The 27,898-nt window shown below is 38.1% G+C and overlaps 1 protein-coding gene across 3 annotated transcripts in view; it reads left to right on the forward strand.

Moving 5' to 3' along the window:
• ntm (neurotrimin) overlaps positions 1 to 4,258 on the forward strand; it is a 636,326-nt gene extending 632,068 nt beyond the window's left edge. For 2 of the 3 annotated variants that reach the window (XM_028467262.1, XM_028467259.1), the window contains one exon: positions 3,463 to 4,258. In XM_028467262.1, coding sequence (XP_028323063.1) covers positions 3,463 to 3,563 — 101 coding nt within the window. In that variant the 3' untranslated portion in view covers positions 3,564 to 4,258. The remainder of the gene's footprint in view (positions 1 to 3,462) is intronic. The other variant, XM_028467260.1, reaches the window with a different exon arrangement.
• Positions 4,259 to 27,898: the final 23,640 nt, after the last annotated feature.

A 27,898-nucleotide genomic window follows, 5' to 3' on the forward strand; every position in this document is an offset into this window, starting at 1 on the left:
ACCTCAGCCATACTTAATATTTAACCCCCAAATTAAATCAAACAAGGAGCCGGTGCTCACAGCAAACACCGCCCACCGTCCTGGTACCCTAAGGAAAACGAGCGCTCCTCCAGCCACACCAACAGGTCCTTCATTTTCTACTGCTGATGGACTCAAACATTCATACAACACACGATCACTCCCTGATCTACAGACCACTCGCACCCGTACGACCCATAACGAACACGAGACGTACACAGACCAGCAGGGACACGTGAACAGCCACTGACAGTGACTGACAGACGTCATTGTCGCTAACCAAGAACGTAGTATTTCGTTTCCACAAATTAGTATTTTGAGGGAGTAAATTAGTTTTTCTATTTTTTTTTTACCATGTCAAGGGCCTCATTTACAAAAGTGTGCCTAGGTAAGCACACTTCAGCTGGCGTACGATAAAAACCAGGAAGTGCGTACAATTTTTTTTTTTTTTTTTACTATTTATAAACGAGGGCGAGGAAACGCCTTACTCCGCCCATACAGTGACCATTAAAGGTCCGGTGAACGCACTTAATGAATATTCACAAATACGAATTTCACGGTGGACCGAGGGGGATTTCACTCACTGTGAGGTGGAGGTATTAATAGTTGAGGTGGACACACCCAGGAGAGCGTAATGTGGTGACACAGTGAACATTAGGAAAGATAGATCACGTTGCGTTGCCTCGTCAGACTGTGACAGGTGAAAAATAAACGATCACACATAAAAGCAGAGGAGAAAATATGTATCACTCTCCATAGGAAGAGCATCTGTTCAACAGGTAGAGGAAAGGGGTTGATTACAATTATTATTATTATTAATAATATAAAACTGTATTTGTAGGCACGCGTAAGTCACTCACTCCCTGCGGGCGTTGGTAAAACTTTTTCCTCCGTTTTTGCAAATCTATCCTTCAAATAATATGTGTTGTGAAATGTTCAATGTGTTCAATTATTTTACAGAATTTCTATTAATTTCACAGAGCAGTCATTAATTTCATCTTTCTCCTGTTGGTGTCGGAGTTTTCCCGTTTCTCATGATTTTGTGCGTATGGCAGGGTCAGAGCTGCCGTGGAGGTTTTTCTTCTATAAATCCCAAACTTTGCTTATAATGTATGTGGCGTACGCTTTCTTTGTACGTACGCAGCGTTTATAAATGAGGCTCCAGGTCCGGGGCTCCATAACTGCCTGTAAACATCCCATTGTTTTTTATTGGAACATTCCGCTTGGTTTTTAGATCATTTTGCAGCTTTTTAGTTCATCTTTTTCAGTCACCATGACAACTTGTGCTGCTATTGGTTTCTCTAAAACACTAGGAAAAGTTAAAGATGCCGATGTAAACCTCTTGTTGTGACCTGACAAAATTTGTGACCACGGGGGGTGACATTTCCAACGCTGTGGTTTGGTAGTAGACAATGAAGCAGAGAAGAAGAGCTCTTCTTAAGGGACCTTTACTGTTTTTTAAACAGTGAGCTGACTTGTTCTGGTAGCTGAAGTTAGCGATTAACTGATTTTTTTTTGTGTCCCAACAGTTTTTATTCTCTTTTTGTTTACATCGGCATCTTAACTTTTCCTTAATTTTAAAAAGTTCCTGAATGATCTAAAAAAAACTGCTGAATGATGTAAAAATCAGGCTGAATGTTTCACTCTAATAGAAAACAATGGGATGTTTACAGGCAGTGGGGCCGTGTGACATCATCAATCATGTGATTTCAAGATGCACAAACACAGGCTCTAAAACTATAAAGTAGTTCCATTTTTAAAAGTTAAAAAAACAAATATGGTGCATAATAATGTGTTTTGTTAGACATATTTCTACTAAAAAGAATATTTAGAAGATTTTAGGCCAGGATTGTGAAAACAGTGGAGGATCCCTAATACTTCATAATAAATAAATAAAGACAATTGATTGTCAATAATTCTGTGAGTTTTAGTCTTTTAATGCATGTAAAACGTGTTTTTATTAACCTGTCTCGTAATCACAGCTTTACAATGCTGTTGTGATATCTCACATTCTTTGATCTTATCTTGTCAAAAATATGTAAAATTAAATCACAACGTCTACGATTTTGTTCCCTGAATCACAACAAAAGTTGCATACCCTCGAGGTACAGAGTAGCCAATTGTTTGAATATAACTGTGCGTTTATCATAGTGCAGGAAACATGCGTCTGATCCTTCTGCTACATTTAAGTTTAAAAAATGTATAAATGACTTGCAGAGATTGGTATAATTTGCTAAATGCAGGATTAGAGATTCTCACTGAGGCAGAGTAATTGGTTAAATTCCCGAAATGAAACCGTGATGAACTCTTGCAAATCCAATAAAAAGTACCTCAAACTGTATCATCACAATCCAAAGTGAAAAGTTAAACAGCTGGAAAAGAATAAATCTAATATAAGATGTTTACATTCTCAGAAACGCTGATGCTTAGAAAGACTAGAGTAAAAAAAAAGCTTCAAAGCAATGAGGCTTTGATCTATTAAAAATCTGATCAATAACATGTGATGTAATTATTCCTCTGTGGGATGTTTTCATATGATTTTAGGCTTTGTGATCGTGAGCAGCTTTTATTAAATGCCTTATTTTCCTGTAAATTCCTGTTTAAAGTCTAAACCAGACATGGAGAACATGTGACCCTCGGTTTAATTTTCTGCGGCTCCCAAACGTAAACGCACAAAATGAGAAAAAAACACATACATTTACAAAAATAACACAATATTTTGAGGATGACCACAAAAATACAGAAAAAAACACTGAAAAAGTGTAGAAAACATCAAAAATATGCAAAAATGACTCCTACGACCAATTGACTCCAAAACCACACAGAATGAGAGAAAACTATACAAAACCACACAAAAATACATAAAATGTCTCAAAAAACACAAATAACAACATAATTATACAAATTTATTCCCAAAACACACAACACAAAAACACAAACACAAATAAATAACAAAAAAACACAAAATGACAACAAAAATACACAAAAAGACACACAACAAAAATACACAAAAAGAGACACAACATAATTTAAAACAGAAAAACAGTCAAATACACAGAATGACAGAAAAATGCCCAATATTTACATCCAAAAACTCAGAGGATGAACCCAAAAATACAGAAAAACAACTGAAATACACAAATTAACTCCAAAACCACACAGAATGAGAGAAAAGCATAAAACCACATCAAAATACATAAAACGACAACAAAAATACACAAACCCTTTCTTTTTTTTTTTGTTCATTATTAAGATTATTTGTTTTTTTAATACCTTTTGTTTCACTTCAAATTTTAGAAACAAAAATGAGGGTTTGTTTACATATAAGTGAACTCTATCAGATCAAACTCAAAGGAAGGAACAATCACGTGACCCTTTCTGTCATTCTTTCTTTCTTTCTTTCTTTCTTTCTTTCTTTCTTTCTTTCTTTCTTTTTCCACTCAGGTCCTCGAGCAGTTCAGGACGGCAGCGGTGGTGCGGTGGCCGTGCACTTACACACCTGTCTGCTCTTCATCGTGCTGCTGCCCTTCCTGCTACGATTCTGAGATGGATTTGAAACACCAGTGTGTGCGTCTGTCTCTGTGTGCGCGCTCGCGTGTGTGCGCGTGTGTGCGCGTGTGTGCGTGTGTGTGTGTGTGTGCACACACGTCCGTGCATTGCTTTTTCAACTGGAACCATAAACTGATGCACAGTGTGCATGAAATCTCTTGCAAAGTAACCACATTGAGCCACTAAATAAGTATGTATTAGGTTTCTGTTCTGTGTTTTTTAAGGTTTTTAAAAGATGTAACCATTGCTTTACCGTCAGATGACCTTCTCTTAAATACGTTTGCTCTCTAAATTATATGATTCTAAGTGATCAATTGTTTATTTCTTCTTAGAATAGATTTTATTTTTGTTTCGTTCTTAAAAGGGATCATTAAATCATTTTAATGTCCACTAGAGGAAAAGGCAAATTTACATTAACAGTAACAGCAGAAAGACTCTTTAAAGTACAAAGACTATTAGGATATTTAGATGTCAAACCCAAGTACTTTTGTTTCCAGCTTCATAATGATACATTTGCTGTTACATTATTCTAATTTTACTGTACTATGATTATTAGTTTTGGTACCCTCCTTAAAGGGATCTTCCACTGTTTTCACAAATCTGGCCTAAAATCTTCTAAATGTCCTTATTAGTAGATTTATGTCTAACAAAACACATTACTATGCACCATTTTCATTTTATTGCCTTTTAAAAATGGGACTACTTTACATTTTTAGAGCCTGTGTTCCTTCATCTTGAAATCACATGATTGATGATGTCACAAGGCCCCACTGCCTGTAAACATCCCATTGTTTTCTATTGGAGTGAAACATTCAGCCTGATTTTTACATCATTTATCAGATTTTTCACTCAAAATGAAAACTTGTGCTGCTTTTGGTTGATCTAAAAAAACAAATAGATGTACTTTCAGGTGATTTGCTCGCTAACTTCAGCCACCAAAGCATGTCAGCGCACCGTTTAAGGGAGAGCTCATCTTCTCTGCTTCATTGTCTCCTACCAAACCTCAGAGTTGGAACTGTCGCCCTCTGCGGTTGCAGATTTATTTTGGGTCACAACTGTTTTTATCCTGTTTCTGTAAACTAAAGAGATTTACGTTGATATATCGCAATAACAAATTTCACCTTTACAAGTACAAAATGGTACAAAATACAATTGATTTCATTTCTTACGAGAACAACTAAACGGTTACTAACTGTAATTCAACCACCAATATCAAAAACAAATTGTATGTTTATCATTCTGTCAAATAACATTTTTCAAAACTTTTGCTTTTCCAACAGATTCTGATTCTGTTAAGTTCCTAAATTATTTTTAAAAAGTAACTACTGTACATACATTTATAAAAGTGCCCAGTATGTTTTTTAACTTCCAAGCTAGAATGTGGTTCACACTGACACCTAATAACCAGGCGTTTACGTGCTATGCATTTGTTAGCGTATAGGATACGATACGATACGATAATAATCCGTTATTTTGACTGAACAATATTCTAAATGATCTAAAAATCAGGCTGAATGTTTCACAATGGGATGTTTACAGGCAGTGGGGCCGTGTGACATCATCAGTCACATGATTTCAAGATGGAGGAACACAGGCTCTAAAACTGTAAAGTAGTCCTGTTTTTAAAAGTTAATAAAACACATATGTTGCATAATAGTGTGTTTTGTTAGACATAGATCTACTAAAAAGTACATTTCAAAGATTTTAGGCCAGATTTGTAAAACCAGTGAAGGACAATTTAACAGAAACATCTTTTAGCCAGAGTTAACGTCCGATAATACAAATGTATCAAAGATGTTGCTTTTTGTTTGATATCAGCTCGTTTCTATACGACGCATCCATCTGATTAATAAAACCTGTTCACATGTTTTTTGACTGAAATGTGAAACCTTCGACACAACGAACCCAAAGACAGTTTATATATTCCACCACATCTAATGAACTGTTTTCACGTTATTTCCCCCACGGTGGATTGTGTTAAAATGTGGGCAACGCAACAAATCCCAGAATTTCTTCTTTCGCCCCCTAGTTGCCGATGCCGGTACATGTCATTGCTCTGGCACGTCAGGTGTATAACTGTAAGTAGTTTTTAGATGAATCTTGTCCCATTGTATGTTTCTGATGTCTTGGTTTGTGCAAAATGATTGAAATTCGTCAGAGTAAACTATGGAATAATACCAGATACTTTCTTTTCCAGTTTGTCAATCATAAAATGAGCGTGCGAAGACATGAAGATGGGAACAAAATTGACATTTACTGTGGTATGAAAAAGTTTGGTATTTTCATTTATAAATCATTGGGTTTTTGGGTCAGCGACTTCATTTTGATCTATCAAAAAACATATGGACATACAGTAGGAATATTTCAGCAAAAAACTAACAAAATAAAACTTGTAAAGACAACAGCTTCTAGACCACATTCACTTAAATATCCCTGATTTTGTGGAATAATTTGAGGAAAATTTGCCAGGTTTTGGGAAATATGAGAGTTTTTTCAACAGTTTGAAATTAAAACTGACTGCTGTCATGTGATATAAGAAGTGGAAAACTGAGCTCGACAAATATTGTGGATTTTAAATGAGTTTTTGTATTTGCAATTTTTCCTATCATTTTTACTTTTGCGATGCATGTGGCGGCCCCCAACATAAATCTCCAAAAATTGTATTTCAAGAAGTTGGACGCAATATAAAGCCCGACAAAATTCACAAAATGACTCATAAAACACAAAATGACAACAAATAAAGACACAACAACCACTTAAACAAACAAAATAACTACAAAAACACAAAAAACACATTACAGAATAGCACCAAAGACACACTGTCAACTAAATGCACAAAATGACAGAAAAATACAGAAAACAATAAAAATGCTGAAAGTGACCCCAGAAACACAAACATTGACAAAAAAAATGCAGAAAATGACAGAAAAATACACATAATTACAACAAGAACACAAAAAATAATAAAAGCACATCAAAATGACTAAAAACAACAAAACCAGAGACAACAATAAAACTGTTTTTCACCCTTATTAATGCTCAGATTGATAATTGTTCTAAATGTTGATCATGTGACCCTCAGAACAGATACAATCACATTATTGTGGCCCCCGCTGTTATAGAGTTGCCCATCACTGCTCTAAAGGGCCAGATTTGGCCCCCGGGCCTTGAATTTGACTTATTTGCCCTAAACCATAATCTTTTCCTTCAGGCCATTAGAAAGTTGTTTTGAGGCCCTAATGTTGCCACTTTTCACAGGAGATTACATGACAAACACCTTAAAAAACCTTTTCTCATGATTAAATGCACTAAAGAGCTGAGCAAGCCATTTTTAGTAGTTACAGGTATTCAAATCAACAAAATGACATCTTGTGTTATTCCAATAAACCAGCTTTCACTACTGAATTATTCACGTCCATCAGTTTTTTTTTGACAGATTAAAATGAAGTTTCTGATCCCAATTATTTATAAATAAAAATAATGGAAACGTTTTCATACCACTGTATAAAGTATTAATAGTAATTGAAGAAAAGACCATCTCACTGTCTCAGTCACACCCTGATCTTTGTACAGAGATTTTGATAAAACCTCAAAGAAAATGTAAAGATTCTACCAAACCTGATGAGTTTAGTCCTTATCCTTTTAAATCTTATTAACCCTTCATCAACTAGATACATAAGAATATTTCAATAACAATTAAGTTCCCCGCGTGTTATGCTACAGAGGAATATACAATAATGTTAATAAACCATTGACTGAATTGTTGACTTATATTGTGAGGTGATTGTGTAGACATTCTTAGCGTTTCTATACACACGACAAACATCAGGGCTTAATGTACAGTTAATGAGAGCCAATTGTTTTACTAAAGTCGTAGAAAAGAAGACGGATTAAAGAAAACATTTATATGATGTAATATTAACACTGTATAAATACAACCTTTATCTATAGGATTGCTTTGAGCACAACAATTATGCAACAAAGAAAAAGAACCTATAGAAGACGTTGAGAGTTAATGCTAACAGCTGCTTGCTAACACTGGCAGGTTGTGCAGAGCAGGGGTTCTCAACCTTGGGGTCAGGTCGCAAGACACTGGGAGGGGGAAACTAGGAATATTTTTTTCAACAATTAGAGCCCTTTTTGCTTATTTTTACCCTTTTTCTGCAACTACACCAAACTTTCCATATTTTAACCTATTTTGACATATTTTTGTTCCTTTTAATACATTTTTGCAAATTTCTCCCATTTCTGACACTTCTACATCACATTTCAAAGCCTTTTCTGCACATTTGTTCTACTTTCCAGACATGTTCAGCACTAATAAACCCTTTCCACCACTTTTCACCTAATGTCACATATGTTGACCTGTTATTGTCACTTTTAACCTCTTTTCACCACATTTTATGCTTTTTTTCCCAATTTAACCACATTCACGATTGGTCATGACCAATATTTGACAGTTTAAACTAATTGTTCCAATATTGACACTTTGAACCCTATTTTTACCATTTTTTTCTCTCAATTTTAGGCCACTCTAAGTTGCATTTTTTTAAACCAATTTCTGTGGTTTATAAAATTCCACTTCACCTCCTTTTCCACCATTTTTTGGTCACTTTGAACCCATTTTACATCTTTATTTAGTGGTTGCAGGCTGAAAAGGTTGAGAACCACTGGTGCAGACAATATGTTAATATTCTGTGAGGTTAGACACACATGGACACATCCTCGTCCAATGATACTTTAAAGTTCAAACAGTTCTGAATTCTTGGTTTTTCCCTGCTCTGCCTGTGTGGAACTTCTTTGATTTTCTTCTAAACTTGGCCCCGTTTGTGGCTGTGGGAATACAAAGTATCCCCTCCTCGATGTAGAAAAATGGAGTCAATACCCAAATCAAAGAGGCATGAAACAGATAGGGCCATTATTGAAATTGATCGGCGTGATCATCAGCCGAATCTGACGGGCCAATCATGATTTGTTTTCACACTGGAGACAAAAGGAAGCGAGCGACATGCTGAGGACTATTATTCATCTCCAGCTGAGTGATGTGTTGGTCTGATGTCTTTCCTCCACACTCATCACATCACAGTCATTAATAGATTAAACATACCTGAGATTTATAGTGGTCCCACAGGGAATTGAGTTCGAGGCTTTTCACCTAACCCTGACCTGCCTTTTTTTTTTTTAAGTCAAATTTTTTTATTTTATTTTGAAATCCCTTGGCTCGATGGCATTTAATCAGCTGCAAGTTTATGTATTTGCAAATTCCTGTTCAAGAAAGCAAGTCAATGGCCACGGTTGTTGCAATATTTAATTCTGAATTAATTATTCAGAATTAAAGTATTCTGCTTCAAAAATAGTAATTGTGATTTGAGGTTTACATGGAAAACACGTTTAATCGTCTTTATTTAATTGGGCTTTAGGTCTGTAAGTTGGGAAGGGTTGTGATTGGGTGAACGTGTCGTATTAACGTCTTCAAGTCCTGCTCATTTTCTTTTCGGCTACAACGTTGAACAGGGGTTCTCAACCTTGGGGTCAGGACCCCATTTAAATCACGAGACACTGGGAGGGTGTCGCCAGATGTCTTCAAGAAACTAAGAATATTTTTTAAACAATTTGAGTCCACTTTTTGTGCTTCATCTGCAACTACACCAAACTTGCCATATTTTAATCTATTTTCATCACTTTTTCTTGCTACATTTTTGCTCCTTTTGCTACATGACTCCCATTTCTGACACTTCTCCATCAAACTCCAAAGGCTTTTCTGCACATTTTTTCCACTTTCAAGACATTTTCAGCATTTATAAACCCTTTATTGTCACTTTTAAACTCTTTTCACCATATTTCATGCTTATTTTTTACCAAAATTTCAGTTTTTGGCCACTCTAATTTGTAACTATTTTGTGTGTGTATCTTGTCCTTGAATGTGCGCATGTTTATGTTTCCGTTCATTGTATCCATATCTTCTAAGGCTCTTATTAAGAGGTATAACAGCGCCATGGTTGGGTTCAGATCCAGCACTCTATCTTTGTTTGTGGGTTCTGAACAGCATCCCTGCATACGAGCAGTAATAAAATGTGTTTATGTGCAGTCTGTAAAGCTGAGAATTAAAGAAGCTCCACACAGGCCGACTGTGTTCTCACAAACGACTTAGTCCAAAGTTAAGATCACATCATAAATATTTCAGCTCCTGGTTGGAGAAAAAAAAAGTCTCCTTTTTTAAAGTGAGGATGTTTCTGTTTTAAATGTTTTGCTTAAACCTCGACCTGAGCTTCTTTTTTTTTGCTTCAAACTACTCTTCTTTATGCTTTCCCTCAGGCAAGGAACGCTTGTAAAAATGAGCGCGATCAAATCAAAGTCAGCAACACTGATGTTTTCTGTTTTGAGGCGCAGCTTTTTACACGGTTTGGGGCTGATTTAATTGGTAAAAGTCTAATACGCTGTGAGCTGCTATTCACTATCGTCCTGTTGTTAACTGGACTCCTCCTTTGTGGGAGAGTCTGTTTCACCCACTGGGATAATTGCAGCTCTTTGTGTTGTAAACTGAGACGCTTCAGTAGCGAGAGGCTGAAAGTGAAATGGATTGTTTAGTTTCTCCACAGGCTGCGTACGACTGAACACAGCAGGGGGCTGAATACTGTATACCTTCTTTTATGATGGGAAATATAAACTTTACATAACTAGAAATAATTATTCGTCTTTAAAATTTACATTTGTACCCGAACTCTATGAGACGCTGATTGTAAAGTTTGACATGTTAAAATAAAACAGCAACTTTTCACAACATTTGGCAACAATGTTTAAAACATGTCTATTAATGTACTTTTGACAGATTTGTGATATTTACTTTTAAAAATGTAATGTCAATGTTAAATCTAAATGCTAAATGTTAATTATAAACATCAAATGTTAAAGGTAAATCTAAATGTGAATCTTTAATGTTAAATATAAATCTAAATGTTAAATGTAAATCTTAAATGTTTAACCTAAATCTTAATGTTAAATGTTATTTCTAAATGTTAAATGTAAATCTTAAATGTTAAACCTAAATCTGAATGTTAAATGTTAATTCTAAATGTTAAATGTAAATCTTAAAGGTTACATCTAAATCTAAATGTTAAATCTCAATGTCACAGGTGAAACTAACTATTTAGCTAATATGCAAATTCACCTGAAGTACCAAAATAAAATATAATTGACGCTAACAAGTGCTATTTGCTGTCTCTTCAGATGGAGTGAATGTGCTCCACATTTAGCTTTAATATTTATTATTTACATTTAAATGTAACATTTAGATTTAGATTTAACATTTATGTTTTATATTTAACATGTATCTTTTGTATTTAACATTTATTTTTAGATTTGATATTTAGATTTAAATGTAACATTTAGATAAATAATAATAATGCATTGGATTTTATATATATTGTTCTTTCATTCTACACTTAGTGGTGGTAAGCTACTATTGTAGCCACAGCTGCCCTGGGGCAGACTGACAAAAGCGAGGCTACCATAGTGCGCCATCGGCCCCTCCGACCACCACCAACACTCACTCACACGCTACATTCATACTAGGCAATGTAGGTGAAGTGCCTTGCCCAAAGACACAATGACAGATACCACTGAGGTGACTGTCCCCCACTGAGGCCCCTGGAATTCTCAGTGGTCTCCATCATCTGCTGAACAGGACCAGACCTGCTTAGCTTCAGAGATCTAACGGGATCGGCCAATGACAGACTGGTATGGCCAAAATATAGCATTTATATTTAATATTTAACAGTTAGATTTACATTTAATATTTAACATTTAGATTTACAAATGTTCACAAATTTCATAAACATTGCTGTAAATCTGGTCAAAATAACATTTAAAAGAATCCACTTACGTTTTTTTAAACGTGGTTTGTTGCTAAATGTTGTGAAAAGTTCCTGTTCATTTTAGCATGTGCAACTTTCCATTCAGTGCCTCATACAACTCTGTCTTTGTTTCAAACAAACAAACAAACAAAGACATGCAGAAATCCTTCAGAAAAGTAAGTGGAAGGTGTTGGATTCTCACCAATAGAGTCTTTGGCTTCCCTGAAGTTCATCAGTGAAAGTGCAGCGAGATGTTCCAGTTTCTGACTTGTTTCAGCCAAATCTAAATCACAGCCCGTGAAGGCTTTTACTTTGGCAGCAGCTTTGAATATTTATGTTGGTATGACCAATCTCATTGTCTGTTTGAAGAATGCACAGGGATCGTAGGATTCTCTCTCTCTCAGTCTAAACAAGTCATGGCCGAGTTGAAACAAAGAAAGACAGAAACGATGAAACCACTTTGACTCCTTATTGACCTTCACATGTGAACAAAAAACTGTCTGAGCGAGAAACAATTAGAGAAAAGTAAGTTATGTGTGTTGCACATACGAGTATTAATTAGTGCTTTTATTTAATTTTTTTTATTAGAAGTTTTGTGATATTTCTGTGGTTTACGTTTGGAGTCTGAGAAAAATCACTTTTATGAATGTGAACTTTGGTTGGTTGTGTTAAACCAAAACTTTGTCTCAGCCTATCAGGGAGGGTTATCCTCACAGGCCCCGCCTCTTTGTTTAGGATGACTCACATTCGGTAAAGTTCACAGGACTTCTTCCTCAGATTGGATCTTTTTTATTTCCAAAGTGAAGGAGGAAGAAAAGCAGACAGTGTGTAAAGGATTGTTGGTTCTTCTGTATTTTCTTGATGAGAAGTGTGTGCTCATATTTAAGACTGACAAGAATAAAATGTTGTATCTTCACACAGACTGTTGTGTTCACTGTGACGTGTTGGTTCCTTCCTATTCCGTTTTTGAGGGGATTATTGAACGCTACTTCTCCTGAAAGGTTTTGAATGTTGCTGCGAGGTTGTGACCATCATTAACCAAAATGTTTGGATCATTGAAGAACTACTACTTGGTTTTGCTTCTGTTTCCGTTTTTGTTTCCAAAAAGTTGCGCATTGGCACGGCAACGTTTCCCTAAACACACTCTGTTTACACGAGACCGTGGGAAATATAAAAAATGATATAGTAAACATACCAGGCCAATAGATGGGGGTGTGGTTTAGCAATGAACCAAAATAAGAGCACGTGCAGAGACACTTCCTGTAAACACACATAAGAGTAGAGCTTTAATCAGACCTAGTTAGACCTGACCCGGCCCGTGACGTCCGATCCCCACTGAACCCCAATAAAGCTGATCACGCTTTAAGCTAGGGTGACCATGTTTGGATTTCCAAAAAAGAATCTACCTTGTAATGGCAAAATATAATATAGTAGATAAATAAATTGTTATTGTCCATAAGGTTATAAAAGCAAAACAAATGAATGTACACATGTAAAAACTAACTACAGAAAAACATTCATTCACCCAGAACTTATTTAAAACTTAACTTCTTACATTCTAAGTTTTTCCCAGTGGCTCCCAGTTTTCAAACCCCTCTCTGAACCTCCATGGAGGTTTGATCATCCAGGAGCTTCTTCCTGCTGATATTTTTTAATTAAATCCACCAATATTTGGTCTCTTTAAATCCATCTTGGACTTTAGTTTTTCTGTTCTCTCTGCTGCGTGTCTGACGATTTTGTCAAAACAAAGCGGCATCTTTAACGATTACGGCACTTGTGAGTAAAATTACTGTAATGACATGATACCGACTGTAAAGAGCAACTCATTAGCTTTCAGAAACGACTTTATTTGATAGGGTAAGATGTGAAAAGTGGACAAGTCTGGGTAGATCCAGACATATGGTCATTCTATGTAACACATAGCCCAGCAACCTGCTCTGTACACATGACAGCACACAACGAGTCAAAAATGAGTCGTTTATTCAAGATTCAAAGTGTTTGTCAGAAAAACATGTTTCCCTGCACAATGAAATTCCTACTTTGCTGTCCTCACTGGATGCCACTAAAAAAAAATCATGATTTATTAATGGACCAGAGGACAGCCCCCATTCACCTCCTCAGCAAACATGTGTGAATCTTTCGTGCTCTAATCAAAACGCATCACCTGACCGTTCATTCACTGTACAGAGTCTGTGTTAAAAAGATGTGAATTAAGCAGCTCTAAGTAGGAGTGCAGTAGTGTGATGGTGAAGTAAATCAACACTTTGTTGGTGTGTCTCACTCTTTGGAATTTCACTGAACTTCTCCAACAGTGTTCCTCAGTGAACACGCCCACACAGAGACTGAGTGGAAACCTTTTTCCAAAACTTCCACTCTGGAGCTCGTTTTTAAAAAGGTCTGTTTTCAAGTACCAAAATGTTGTTGACAGACAAAACGCTACTAAATTTTAGCATTTTCATTTGAAAATGTTCTAAGATGGTCTAATGGTCTAAGACTTTGGCGAAAGCTCGTTCCTCTTCGTCTTCTCAGGTCATGTCAACTCCAAAAGTCAATAAAAAATCAATGTGTCTGTGGATTAAATGGCCTTCAGGGCCGTGGAGCTACATGTTGTCCTAAAGCTTGTTAATAATAATAAAAACACACTCAGTTATCTCTACTGGCTGATGTAGGTTAGTGACTCTCACACCAAATCAAAGAAAAATGTCAAGTCATTAGGTTGTGTTTCTTGTTAACTTCAAGATAATTCTCATCAGTTTATTTGAGAGGAAACGACTGTGGACGAGGGTTGAATTTGTCCGTTTAGTCATCAATTAGGTAATTTATGACTGTGCAAAAATAAATACAAGGTTATATTGAAGTGAATTCAAACCAAACAGAATATATAGAGGTATATTAGCATTAATATTCCTGTGAAGGTGCAAATCTATATTTGAACAAAGATGCAAATGATTCACTTTTAATTTTTGTGAGGATTAAACAATGTGCACAAAGAAAGAGGGGAAACTACAAAGAAAACCCCTTTATGAGATTCAATGAGATATCCTTTATTGCATTTCAGTTACATCTCTGTCCAAGAAACATGAAAACACAATCACATGTGATGACGGGTGGAGAAGACTGTGGGCCGCCACTAAGTTAGCACCCTGTTACTAAACATGAGATAAGAAGAAGAGAAAAAGGCAGGTCCCACTCTGTGCTCCTTTATGGAGTGGGGGTTGGGGGTTTAGGGTGGAGAAAAGGAAAGGACTGCCAGCCGCTGGGGGGCGCAAGCGTGCAGCCTCTTGCGGGTCCTTCACCCGCCTCTTCTATACCTTGCAGGGAGGGTGGATGGAGGGCCAACAAAGGTGTTGAAATATAATCATTTTACTCCATTCTGATACAGTTAGATGACATGTGATGACCTTGAATAGATCTGATTCAGAAACAAAGTTCCAGGCAGTGGCGGGGGGGAGGAGGAGGGGACGGAGTATCTTTCTGCACAAAAACCTGGTGGATAGATGAAACAGCCTTGATGGCTGGCTTTGGGAGCCAATGATTTGAGATTTGTTTTTGATTCAGGCAAGCTCAAGTCCCGGTGTCCAGCAGTAATCCAATAAACTGGGATTCACTTGGAGTCAAGCATTCAACTTCTCCAAGTTGGATTCATTTCTGTGTAAATGTTCCAAAGTGGTTACTTTGGAGTTTGTTCATCACATGTGGCTGAGTGTTGAGAGCTCTGCTCCATCCATCAGAAATAACTGGCAGCCTTCCCAAAACAGCTGCCAACGTAATTCGTACTCTGCGATAGGTCAAGAGCTGCCAGCTCCAATCAGCAGCATGCCTGCTATCATGATTCCCCGCTTGGACAGGCGGGCTCACCACTGCCCGTTGTTGTCGAAAAAATGTGGTCGATTGCATTGAGAGACTAACAGATCAATTCCATATTTTTGGATAGAGATGTAGAGAGAGGCTCGTACTAGATTCACAAGACCAAACAAAACAAAGCAGCAGCAACAAGGACAGATACGGGTGGGAAAGAGGGAGCGGAGAAAATGCGACCGCCTTCGTCAAGGAGCATGAGAAAAGAAGAAGAGATGATTTAAAGACAAGTGACATGAAGCAAACATATTTGTAGTAATGTTAATATTTTTAGAAATTAAAATTGATAATCAAATATGATTTGTCAGTGAACTCACATTTTAAACTGGAATTTTAACCTTTCTTTTGACTGAAGTTGATTATATTATCATTTATCAGTCAAAAGCACATTTTCACACTTGTCTCTTATAGAACTAAATGTTCTTTATTATATTTTCTGCATTAAATCATGATTTTAAATCCATAGGTGCTCATTGTTAAAGCTCGACTGTGTTGATTCAGTGCAGATCAAACAGTGACTCTCATGCACTGCTGTGGAGCCCCCACTGTGAGAAACAAGACAAACCTATTGATTTTAGATTATCCTTTTCCTCTCAAGTCCTGACCTTGGACTGAGCTTATTATGGTCTGTCTGCCTCATTAGCAACAACCACTAACAGCAATTGTCTCTACACTTTCTGTTAGAGTTTAGATTCCACTCACTATATGGTGTTTTTTTATTTATATTTTATACATTTATTAGTGCTGTGAGGCAGATGTGCTAAACACGTTTTACACTTTAAATAGGAAAAAATTTCTTATTTTGTAATTGTTCATTTTAGTTTCTATATTCTATTGAAGTTTAAAAGATCTCTTTCAGAGTGAGTTTGAAAAAGTTTGCATCGTATCGTATCGTGAGCTTCTCAACCTTGGGGTAAGGACCCTATTTTGGGTTTGAAGACACTGGGAGGGGGTCACCAGATGCCCTCAAGAAACTAAGAATATTTTTGAACAATTTCAGACCATTTTTGCTTATTTTTACCCTTTTTCTGCAATTCCACCAAACTCACCATATTTTAACCTATTTTCATCACTTTTTCCTGCCATATTTTTGCTCCTTTTAATGTATTTTTGCTACATTACTCCCATTTCTGACACTTCTACATCACATTTCAATGTCTTTTCTGGACATTTTCTCCACTTCCAAGACATGTCCAACACTTATAAACCATTTCCACCACTTTTCCTCCTAATGTCACATATATTTACCCATTATTGTCACTTTTAACCTCTATTCACCATATTTCATGCTTGTTTTTGCCAATTTAACCACATTCACCATTTGTCATACCCAATAATTGCCAGTTTAAACTAATTGTTCTAACTTTTTAAATTACATTACCCCAAACCCCCAATTTCTGCCACTTTAAAGCCAATATCGACACTTTGAACCCTTTTTCTCTTTGATTTTGTCCACTCTAATTTGTAACTTTTAACAAATTTTAAAATCCTATTCACCACCTTTTCCACCATTTTGGTCACTTTTAAACCATTTTGTTAATGTGATCTTGTGTTCATCTCTTTCTACTTTAATAAATGTAAAGCTCTATTATCTACACATCTGATCAGCTGTATTTAGGGTTTGCTGTTTGCGTAAAAATAAAAGACTGCTTAAGGTCGACACTGATCAAATCCCCTTTTCATACAGAAGAGTTCAGATAGATTACAGTAAGTCTAAATCTTTTTGTGCATCTAAAGCCAGTGTTTCTTCTTTTTTGCCAGATACGTAGGTGATAACATTAAGAGCTCATCGTAAGGGCCTCATGCAGTATTATTCTCTTAAAATGATTATTTTCTCTTCTTTCTGTTAAGAGAAATACATCAACTCTGGATGCATCAAACATTCTGAACCCCCAAATCTGTTGTTACCAATTTGAGCTGAATGTCTTCAACAAATAAATAAACTAAAGGAACTTCAGCAGCAGTGAAATTGGAGTAATGTATTATTTTAGAATGTCAGTACTGGTGTTACAGCAAAAACTAAGCAGAAGTTTGTTTTATATTTATGTACAACATTTCATTATCAACATTTTCAGATTATTTTTATTGGAATGAAAAGGGCCCTGTGTGATAATAAGCTGTTGTTACGCACAGCTTTGCACTAAAACCATTAGAGCTTTAGCTACTGTATACCACCCCCTTTAAAACAGTGCAAATGGAACGACCCACACGTGCTGCTGCTGCTGCTGCTGCTGCTGCTGATGTGACAGGGAGTGGGAGATAGACAGCAGCAGGTTTTTCCTCAAGAAAGAAAAATCAAGCTAAAAATGCAAAGAAATAAAGGAGTGGGAGAAAAAGGTGAAATGAAATCTGCTGCTTACTCAATTTTTCAGACTGTTGCACATTTAAATGCTAGAACATTCCTTTTTTCACGTCACATCTTCATTAAAAATACAATTATTAAAATATATATTTTGCTGCCACCAAGTCTCGGTGTCCAGAGTGTCCCCATGATTCTAATCATTCTACATTGAACTTTTATTAACCTTTGTGTGTTAGTTATACACCCCCTCCCCCCACACCAAAAAAATAAATACAATAATAATATAATTACCAGCCACCCCTAAATTGTAGCAAAAATATGTCACACACAATATTCAATAGTAGAACAGATTTATAAAATACAAGCAATACATGGAGTCATTAGGTTATTCCAGCTTTTTTCAACCTTAGGGGCAGGACCCCATGTGGAGTCATCTGGAATTAAAATGGGGTCACCTATAATGTCTAGTAATTGTAATTATTATTGTTTTTCAAATACACATCACATACAATATCAAATAACTGCATCCTATACTTTTAACGTTTTCAAATATAAATTTTGTTCAAATAAAAAGCAGTATATAAATATCAAAGGTGGTGCACTTGTCACTTTGTCACTAATCCTAGCTACTCTGTATTAATAACACTTTAATAAACATGATCAAAAACATTCTAAAATGGGGTCACGACCCGAGAAAGGCTGGAAACTTCTGGGTTAATGTGAAGAAAAAGAAAGCTTCTATAATAATGAAAGAATACTAGTATAGTTTCCGTGTACATAACTTACAGTAAGGGCCCTTAAGATGGTTTGTACCCAGGGCCCAAAATGTGGTGCTACGGCCCTGCTCACACATATAGAAGCAACAGGTAAACCATTGTTTTAATGCTGAATCTGGGAAATAATCCCAGGCTTTTATAATCTGAACTGGCTTCAGGTGACAATCAGATTTTTTAAATCACAAATTAAACAGTTTAATCATGAATTTAATGTTTTTGACATACATTGGAATCTATGTAGTTTTGTATTTTACACCATATGAGCAAACTTTTCACAAGGGGCACATTTGGGGAAAAAAAAACATACATACATTACTTTTTAAAATATTGTTTTCAGGAAAAATGTGACCCACTGAAATATAAAGTGTGCAGAGATGGGCGAGTTTGATCACAGCGGTGCCACAAAAATGTGACTTTTAGATCTGAGGGCCAAGTTATGAACATTTGTCAGCATTTAGAATATTAACCTGCACATTAATACAAGAAAGAAAACAATAGGTCTGTGTGTTTTTGTCATTGTTACGTATATTTTATTGTTAGTTTTGTAATCATTTAATGTGTTTTTGGAGTCATTTTGTGTATTTTGGTTGTTGTTTTACATGTTTTTATTATTATATATATATATATTATTATTATATGTTATTTTGCTATCTTGTGTGTTTTTGATATCTTTTTCTGTATTTTTGTTGTCATTTTGTATTTATTTGTGTTTTTGTTGTGTTGTGTGTTTTAGGAGTCAATTTGTAATTTTTTGTTGTCATTTAATGTGTTTTGTTGTGGTTCTCTACAGTTTTCTGTCATTCTGTGTACTTTAGTTGTTGTTCTGTATGCTTTTCTCTAATTTTGTGTGGTTTTGGAGTCATTTTGTGTATTTTTTATTGTCTTTTTAATATACATTTTTTGTTATTTTTCTGTCTTTTTGTGGTTGTCCTCTGACTTTTTGGCGTAAATGTTGGATATCTGTCTGTCATTTTGTTGGGTTTTTTATGTAATTTTATGCTTTTACTTTTTGGGTCCGAATAAAAATAGATCGATTGACGATTTTCTGCGCTTTACCTTTTCCTTTCAACTCCGTTACCGTCAACCGTATCCATGGAAACTCCAGAACGACGTAATGATTTCAATGTTTGTAAAGCCAATGAAGGACGTTAGGTATTAGAACAGGAACCATTGAGTTGTCGTACAGTGTGTGATGGCTCTGACCAAATTTTCACTCCACTCCGTTACCACAGAAAGGTAACAGAGTGGAAAAATCTTATTACCCAACAGCAAGAAGAACCAACATAATTCCTCATGCATTCTTTTAGAGTTGGGCTATATGAAGAAAATGCATGGCTCCTGATGTAAAATGTCACTCACAATGCATTTGACATCTAGAGCAGGGCTTTTTCAGTGTGTGATAAATAATGTAAAGTACATTTTATAACCACTGGCAGAAAAAACGAGCTTTGCAGCCGATACCTTCAGCAATTCAGCTTCAACAAATATTTAATTCATGCAAACATCTGCTCTCTGCAGATGATCGTTGGAATACATCGCCCTGAGGACCATGCTTTTTATTTACCTCCTTGTAAAAAAAAAAAAAAAAAACATGTCGAGGTCAGGCTATTCTATGAGCTGCTTTTAAAACAGCCTCATCATGTTCTCTATCTAATCACAACATATTTAAATGTAGGTTCAGATTCTTAAAGGGCTTTGTGCGTAATTTATTCATGAGTGTAACTAAGCAACCTGCACACCTACAGCTACAGCCTGGTACGATGCATTAGTGATGCAACTAAAATGAGTTGTAAAATTAACGACGACAACTGAAGTTCATCACATCCTTTTAAAGCTTTTCAAGGAACAGCTCTCAAATGAACATACTAAAGTTATAATAACCAAAAACACAAACATTTGGATCAAACTTTGGCACAAGAACCAACATTTCTTGTGACGTCTCATTTTAAAAACGTTGTCTATAAATGTGCAGGTTGGCATTGGTCAGAAACAGAACAAACATCCCATGTTTTACTGTTTTTATTCTCTGGCCCTGTCAGTAGTTTATTTTAAGTTCAAGACTAATAGGAGTTATTCTGTCTCTGTTACACACTCTATTATGTGTGCATAATGTTATTCCATCTTGTGAAAAGAAATCATAGGCATTGAAATTGAAAATATGTGGAATACAGATCAAGGGTTCAGGGATTAGGATTAAAATCAGAGTCAAAAATCTGGCATGACTGAAATCCTTACACGTTATATCCACATGGGCGTGATGCACGATGGGGGCATATATATGCAATAGTATTAATTTCTATATATAATTAAGCAAAGTCTTGGCCTCGTGCACAACAGCACAACCTTAAGTGAGATATTGGTTTTATACAACAGTTCTACAGGCGCATTTAGGGTTCTATTCTCCCATGCGAGTGAGTCCAGTCACTATTCTCCCCCTGTGCTTAAGTCAGTCGTTGCACGTCTTCATCCCAGTTATGCACTGTGGGTGGAGCCTCCCTGAAATGTGGGTGTTCCCATTCAAATCTGGCTTTGCGCGCATTTTCCGGTGTCTGTAAGTCCTTTTCCTCTTACGTTCTTCTAACCCTGGAATAAGTGCAGTGCCCCCATAAGGTGAAACATTATATTACACTAGAAATATGGACTTAGTTACATTTCAAGCCACACAGACTCGTGTGTCACACAGCAGCAGCTGTGATCACTCAGCTGCTGCTGTGTGATTAATTAAAACTGTGACAGAGCCAGACTTCTGTCCACGTTGGTCACAGTGATTTTGATCCACTACAGAGTGAAACAAGCTGTCATATGCAGATGAGGATGGAACACAAACTGTTCCCACACATATTTTAATGGGGCTCAGCTCGCTTTAAACTATTTATATTTAAAACTGTGTACTATAGAAGTTAATAGTTCTGTTTCACTGTAAACATCTCTCTGTATTAAAGCAGGACGCTCTGTCGATGCGTTCTTTCCTCATATCTACATCATCTAACTTTACAGCGATGATGATAATGATGATGAACTGGAGAAATTTTAACTGTGACTTGGACAGAATACGGCCAATCCTCAGTCACACTGTAATAATCTGATCAAATCAACATGTTACATTGTTTATCAACGAAGGCGATTCAAAACTCCAGGTTCCGTGATTTCTAGACAGCCCAAAAAAAGTACATCACCGCCTCCTTTCCTTCAGCCCGCCTTCATTCACAGACTACGCGATTTTGCTCTACCTACTCGTGGTGGGCGCGTCAGGAACCTGGATCAGAGAATAAACGTAGGACAGAAGTGCGTAACTGCAGGCACGCAAAAAAACGCTTAAGTCCAGACAGGAGAATAGATCCTTTCATGCATAAAGTCTACTGTATTAAGCAACAAGAGATTATGATTTATTTAATCATTTATTTGACTCCGTCAAAGCAAAGAGGTCCACGACTGGATGAGACACAAGGTTGTTGCCAGGCGACACATAAATATCAGCACTTATTGAATGTCTCTGTCCAATCAAATCACTTGGTCGAAACTAAAGCAACCTTAAGCATTACCTGTGCTGATAATATACACTACCCAATCTTAATACATTTTCATCGATTGCTTCGTGTTTTTGTTAGAGCTTTTTAAAATGTCTTATTTGTCAGTATGATTTGTTTTAACATTCTTAAATAAAGACAGGTTTTTAAAATTCACAGTCCTGACCACTTGGTGGCGAGTGAAAATGTCCAGATCAAATTTTTCATTCATATTAAATGCAACAACACACAACTAGTGCACTCCTGCTTGCTCTCAGAGAAGGACGCCATTTTCCCCTCGCTCCCTTTTTTTCCTGCTTGCTGCTCTTTGTCTTGTTTTTGTCTCGTTTTAAAGGAGAACTAAGTAACTTGCGCTTAGCGCTCCACCTAAAGGTCCCTTTGGTTATGTCACTGTCATAAAAACTCCACACCCCCCACCCCACAGCTACATGCGCAACTTTGCTCTCCCAAGACAGAAGCCACGTATCACTGAAAAATCCTAATACAACAGTGACACTAAGGGTGCTTTCTCACATATAGTACCATGTGAACAGTATGAGGAAGAAAAACAAGTAAAATAAATGAATGATGTGGGAGTAATACGGAAGGGTGTGTCGAAATTGTGTGTGTGTGTGTGTGTGTGCTGACAAAGCGGCTCTGAAAATGGATGGATGGATGGATATTTGTGTGTGTGCTGCCTGATGGAGCGCTGGGTTGCGAGTGTGTGTGCGTGCCTGTTGTGAAATCACACACTGCGAGTGTGTGATTGCTGTGTGTTGCTGCTTAGCTGTCACTGCATGGAGTTGTTCCGTTCCTCAGACAAAAGTCTTCTCTGCCTTTTTTGCTGGCTCCGCCCTGATATAAGGTTGAGAAAAGTGAATTTGTACACAACCATGTGTAGCCACAAGGCTGGTCATAATCTAGCAGTAGTTTCAATTGGGCTGCTGTAAAGCAGTACGTCTTGCCACCGGGTCGGAGGCAGGAAAGTTGCAAGTCAGCAGGGGGGAACAAAGACCCCCCAATCACCCCATAAACACCTGTATTACCTTCACAGGAACTACGAGAAGGATTTATTAAGGTGAGGAAGTTTCTTAGTTCTGCTTTAACTTAACAGGAGCCTCTATCAGCATCCCAATCCTGAATCTAATCATGGAATTGATTATCTGGTTTCTTCGCTTTGGTCAAATCTCTCTACTAGAAGGACGGGCATTGAGTCTGCAAGTCCCGAGGACATGGAAGATGTTCACCACCACCAGATTGGAATTTATGATATTGAATCTGGCATCTTCCTGATTTATTGCAAAATTAGATCACGTTGAATAGAATAGAATAGAATATCCTTTTATTGTCCTTGTACAGGGTACAACGAAATTTGAGTGCAACTCCAAGGTGCCAGTGAGAGAAAAAAAATATATATATACTGTATATAAAACACAGCAAAAACAATAAAAAATGTAAATATGACAAAATAATATGTACTGACAAATACCCAGATAAATACACAGATAGCAGCTTGAATGTACAGATCTACAATAGCAGCAATATGTTTTATTGCACAAGATCAATATGATCAGTATGTGTGAGCGATATGAGCAGATTTGTTTGTTTCAGTGATAGCTCTGGGAAAGAAGCTATCCCTGAGTCTGTTTGTCCTGGTTTTGTTTGACCTGTACCGTCGGCCCGATGGTAACAGGTCAAACAAGTGATTACTGGGGTGGGAGAAGTCCTTGATGATGTTGCCTGCTCTGCTGAGGTAGCGAGAGTTTGCAATGTCGTCCAGGCTGGGCAGGGAGCAGCCAGTGATCTTCTGGGCTGTGCAGATGACCCTCTGCAGCGCTCTCCTGTCTGCTGCTGTGCACCCTGCATACCAAGCTGTAATGCAGTACGTCAGGATGCTCTCTGTGGTGGCTCTGTAGAAGGTCACCAGCAGCCTCTCCTCCAGGTTGTTCTTCCTGAGCACTCTCAGGAAATGGAGACACTGTTGAGCCTTCCTCACCACCGCCATGGTATTTGCAGTCCAGGAGAGATCATCGGAGATCTGCACGCCCAGGAACCTCATGGTGTGGACCCTCTCCACTCGGTTTCCGTTGATATAGAGAAGGACTGGGTCCGCTCGGCTCTTCCTGAAGTCCATAATCAGTTCTTTTGTTTTTGTGGTGTTCAGTTGGAGGTTGTTAACGGAACACCACGTAGTCAGTCTGCGGACCTCATCTCTGTAGGCAGACTCATCCCCCCCTGAGATGAGCCCGACCACGGTGGTGTCATCTGCAAACTTTATAATGGAGTTTGATAGATGAGTCGGGGAGCAGTCGGATGTGTAAAGCGTGAACAGGAGGGGGCTCAAAACACATCCTTGTGGAGAGCCAGTGCTGAGTGAGATGGTGCTGGACAGGTGGGGGCCGAGTCTGACAGATTGTGGGCGGTTTGTCAGAAAATCTTTGATCCAGAGGCAGATGGGGTGGAGACCCCCAGGTGACTTAGTTTCTGGACCAGGATATCTGGGATAATGTGGTTAAATGCTGAGCTGAAGTCCAGGAAGAGCATCCTGACGTAGCTTCCCTGATGCTCCAGATGACTCAGCGCAGTGTGGAGCGCTATGGTGATAGCGTCCTCGGTGGATCGGTTTGCCCTGTAGGCAAACTGGTGGGGGTCCAGAGTGGGAGGCAAACGGGACCGGATGTGCTGACAGACCAGTCTCTCAAAGCACTTCATGACTACAGGCATAAGTGCAACAGGCCTGTAGTCGTTCGGGCTGTCCACTGCTGCCTTCTTCGGGATGGGGATGATGGTGGAGGTTTTGAGGCATGGTGGGACGGTGGCCAGTGTCAGGGACAGGTTGAAGATTTTTGTGAAAACACCAGTCAGTTGGTCAGCACATGCTCTGAGTAATTTACCAGGCACTCCGTCGGGGCCGGCCGCCTTTCTGGGGTTTACTGACCTTAGAGCACCTCTCACTTCGTGCTCCTGGAGTAACAGTGTGCTGGTGCTGGGGGGGATGAAGGTGATGTGTCAGCTGAGGGCCTGACCGTCTCAAAGCGGGCAAAAAACTGGTTTAGGTCTTCTGCAAGCAAGACATCAGTCCTAGCAGTCTCTTGGTTCCTGCTTCTGTAGTTTGTTAAGTGATTTATCCCCTGCCACATCATTTTAGGGTTGTTTACAGCAAAGTGATCTTCAATCCTCCTCTTGTAAGCCGCCTTGGCTTCCCTGATGCCTCTTTTCAGGTCCGCCCTTGCCGCTCTGTATGCTGCCCTGTCCCCTGACTTGAAGGCAGTGTTGCGGCTTTTTAAGAGGGATTTCACTTCGCTGTTCATCCAGGGTGTTATGGAAACACCCTGACCCTTTTATTGACGGTGACATTGTCAACACAGTTCTTGATGTCAACACAGTTGGCAGCATGTTGGCAGCACTATTGGAAGCCAAACTCTCCCAGATGGATTCTACTGTGGAACTTTAAAAGGAGTGGATAGTTGGTTTCACAGGAAATGGCCACACTATTGGATTACTGATCGAATTGACTAGGAATAGGAACAGTAGGGCTGGCAGTCATGTTATGGCTAGCCCGTCTCAGAACACCTCCTCTATTCTCATCCCCATCCCTCCGATGAACAGCCAGTCTGTTTTTCTTCTCTCCAAAGTCTTTAAGGATGGAATGTTCATACAAAGCTCTGACCTCTCCTTCACTTTCCATGCACACCTGGACCCGGCTCTCCCAACGAACTCTCAAGGTCATCTCTACGGCAACGGCGTCCCACGTCACTGGCATTTGAGACGAACTGTGTGAGAGTCAGCAGCTGTCTGAGTAAACAGGCTGTTTACAACTGAAGGACCACAACAATGACAGTGCAAACAAGCTTTTTATTTATTGCAAGAGCACTTTTAAATGAAAATTTGGGGGAGGTTGGGACCAGTGACGTGCCTTGAGTTGGGTAGGCAGGGCGTTGCAAATCGAGACAACCAATGTCATCACCAATTACAATTTCATGTTTCTGCTGACAAGTGTTTTATTCAACTTTATTTGTATAGCGCAATTTACAACAAAGTCATCTCAATGCGCTTATCAAAATATAAAACTCATAATAAAAAAGAAAAAACCCAACAAGATCCACATGAACAAGCATTTAGCCATCTAACAAATTTAAGATCTAAAACACCATTAAAGAAACATAAACAATTCTTTAATATAGCCTCCATATTCTCCCAACAACATATAGCTCATGACACGACAGCGCATCTGTTGTTTGTGTTGGAAACACAGAAACATGGAGAAAATGTCAACAACAACAACTCAGAACAGCCTCAGTGAGGAGCATCCACAAAGTCAATCCTTCCTTTTGTTCCATTCACTGTAGAAAGTACCAACAATGTTCTGACCTTACCTGCTGAAGGTCTGGTAGCTCAGGTGTTGGTTTCCATCTTTTAAAAGATGTTGTTTTTCCTCAAAATAAAGTTTCTTTATCGTCTCTAGCGCTGTCATCCTGACTGTAGTGTTATCCCTAGCTAGAGAACGTAGCAGCAGCGGCCACGCTGTATCAATTCACTAATGCACTGTGAACGTACGTATAACATTTAGCCTAGCACGGTTATATCTAAAGGCAGCGTAGAGAGCTGCCATTGGACATAAATGGTTGTCATCTTGGCGAACTGACTGCGCATGCGCAAACACATAAAAACATGTTATGGGAACAGAGGCAGAGAAGCAACGTGCTTTTGGGAGGGGGTGTGGCCTCCTCCTGCCTTACAGCGTAAATAGACTTTGCAGCGTCTCTGCCATACCAGGAAATAGCGACGTTTAGTCATTTAGGCTATGAAAAGCACAAAATGCTGACACTTTTAAACTTATACGTAGGTACTGTAGGAAATTAAAAAATAAATAATTTATAATTATATTATAATTAAAACAAATAATCAAAATAACAATTCACCCTTAGGTAGGCACTGACTACCTTGCCGACCCTAACTGCACGTCACTGGTAGGGACCTATAGGTTATACCAAATCAATGTAATAACGAACCAAAACCCCAGTTTATCAACATCTCTAATCTTAGCAGAAACAAAAATAACTTACAAAGGCTGACTAACTAATTTACAAAAAAAAGTTTTTGTAAAAGTACATCAGGTGGTACCAACTTCTTACCTAATGTGTAGAGACACCATGCCATACCTCCTTACACCGAACAATAGAAGAAGTTTCCTAAACCAGCTCATGCAGTGTCAGGAGAGAGAAAAAGAGACAATCTGGCAGTCCTTTATAAAGACTGGCTCCAGAGATGATTGGTGCGGCCACAGCAGAGGAGTCCAAACAGCAGCCCAGCAGCTCCTGACCAGGTGGCTCCAATCACTCGTCAGTCACTGCAAGACAGGGAGAGAAAACAGAAGAAACCTACAGGCCTGTCAGGCCCAGCCTGCACATAACAAAGCTTATCTCAACAAACACTTTCCCTCCTCCTATATCACTACATATCCTGACTTTGTCACTGTCTCCTCTGGCTCCAACCCCTCCTCCCTCCAAGAGATTGGCTGTAGGAGGCACACCGTAAGGGCAGCGCCACACTGTGGCTGACCTGTGAACTACCCATCCTAAGACCAATTCCATGCTGTTGTTTTGAATTTGAATATTGTTGTGTTTGTTGGTTTTTGTCGCAATGTCGCAATGCTGAGGAGTTTTTTCATGATCCCAAACTCTGCCCCTCTCTACAATGAACCTAGTTTGGTTTAATGCCTTTTTTACCTCTTCTTCTCACCCATTGTTGTTATCCCATTTCTCATCTCAGTTCTCCCGCTACTGTGCTCCCATGTTATAAATGTTGTGTGATTGTCTTTTCATGTTTTCTTGGACGGGATGAAACTAAAATGACAAATAAAGTCATCATCATCATCATCATGAAATATTTTACACAAATCTTAAATGTAGGATGACCATATAAGGGTTGAAGCACCGAGGGGTAGGGTTGGGTACCAAAACGTGATACCAATATGTCACCAATTTTGACATAAACGGTAGTAACCAGACCGAATAAGAAAGAACGTTTCGGTGC

This window comes from Gouania willdenowi, chromosome 14 (assembly GCF_900634775.1).
Source record: "Gouania willdenowi chromosome 14, fGouWil2.1, whole genome shotgun sequence".
Classification (NCBI taxonomy): Eukaryota; Metazoa; Chordata; class Actinopteri; order Blenniiformes; family Gobiesocidae; genus Gouania; species Gouania willdenowi.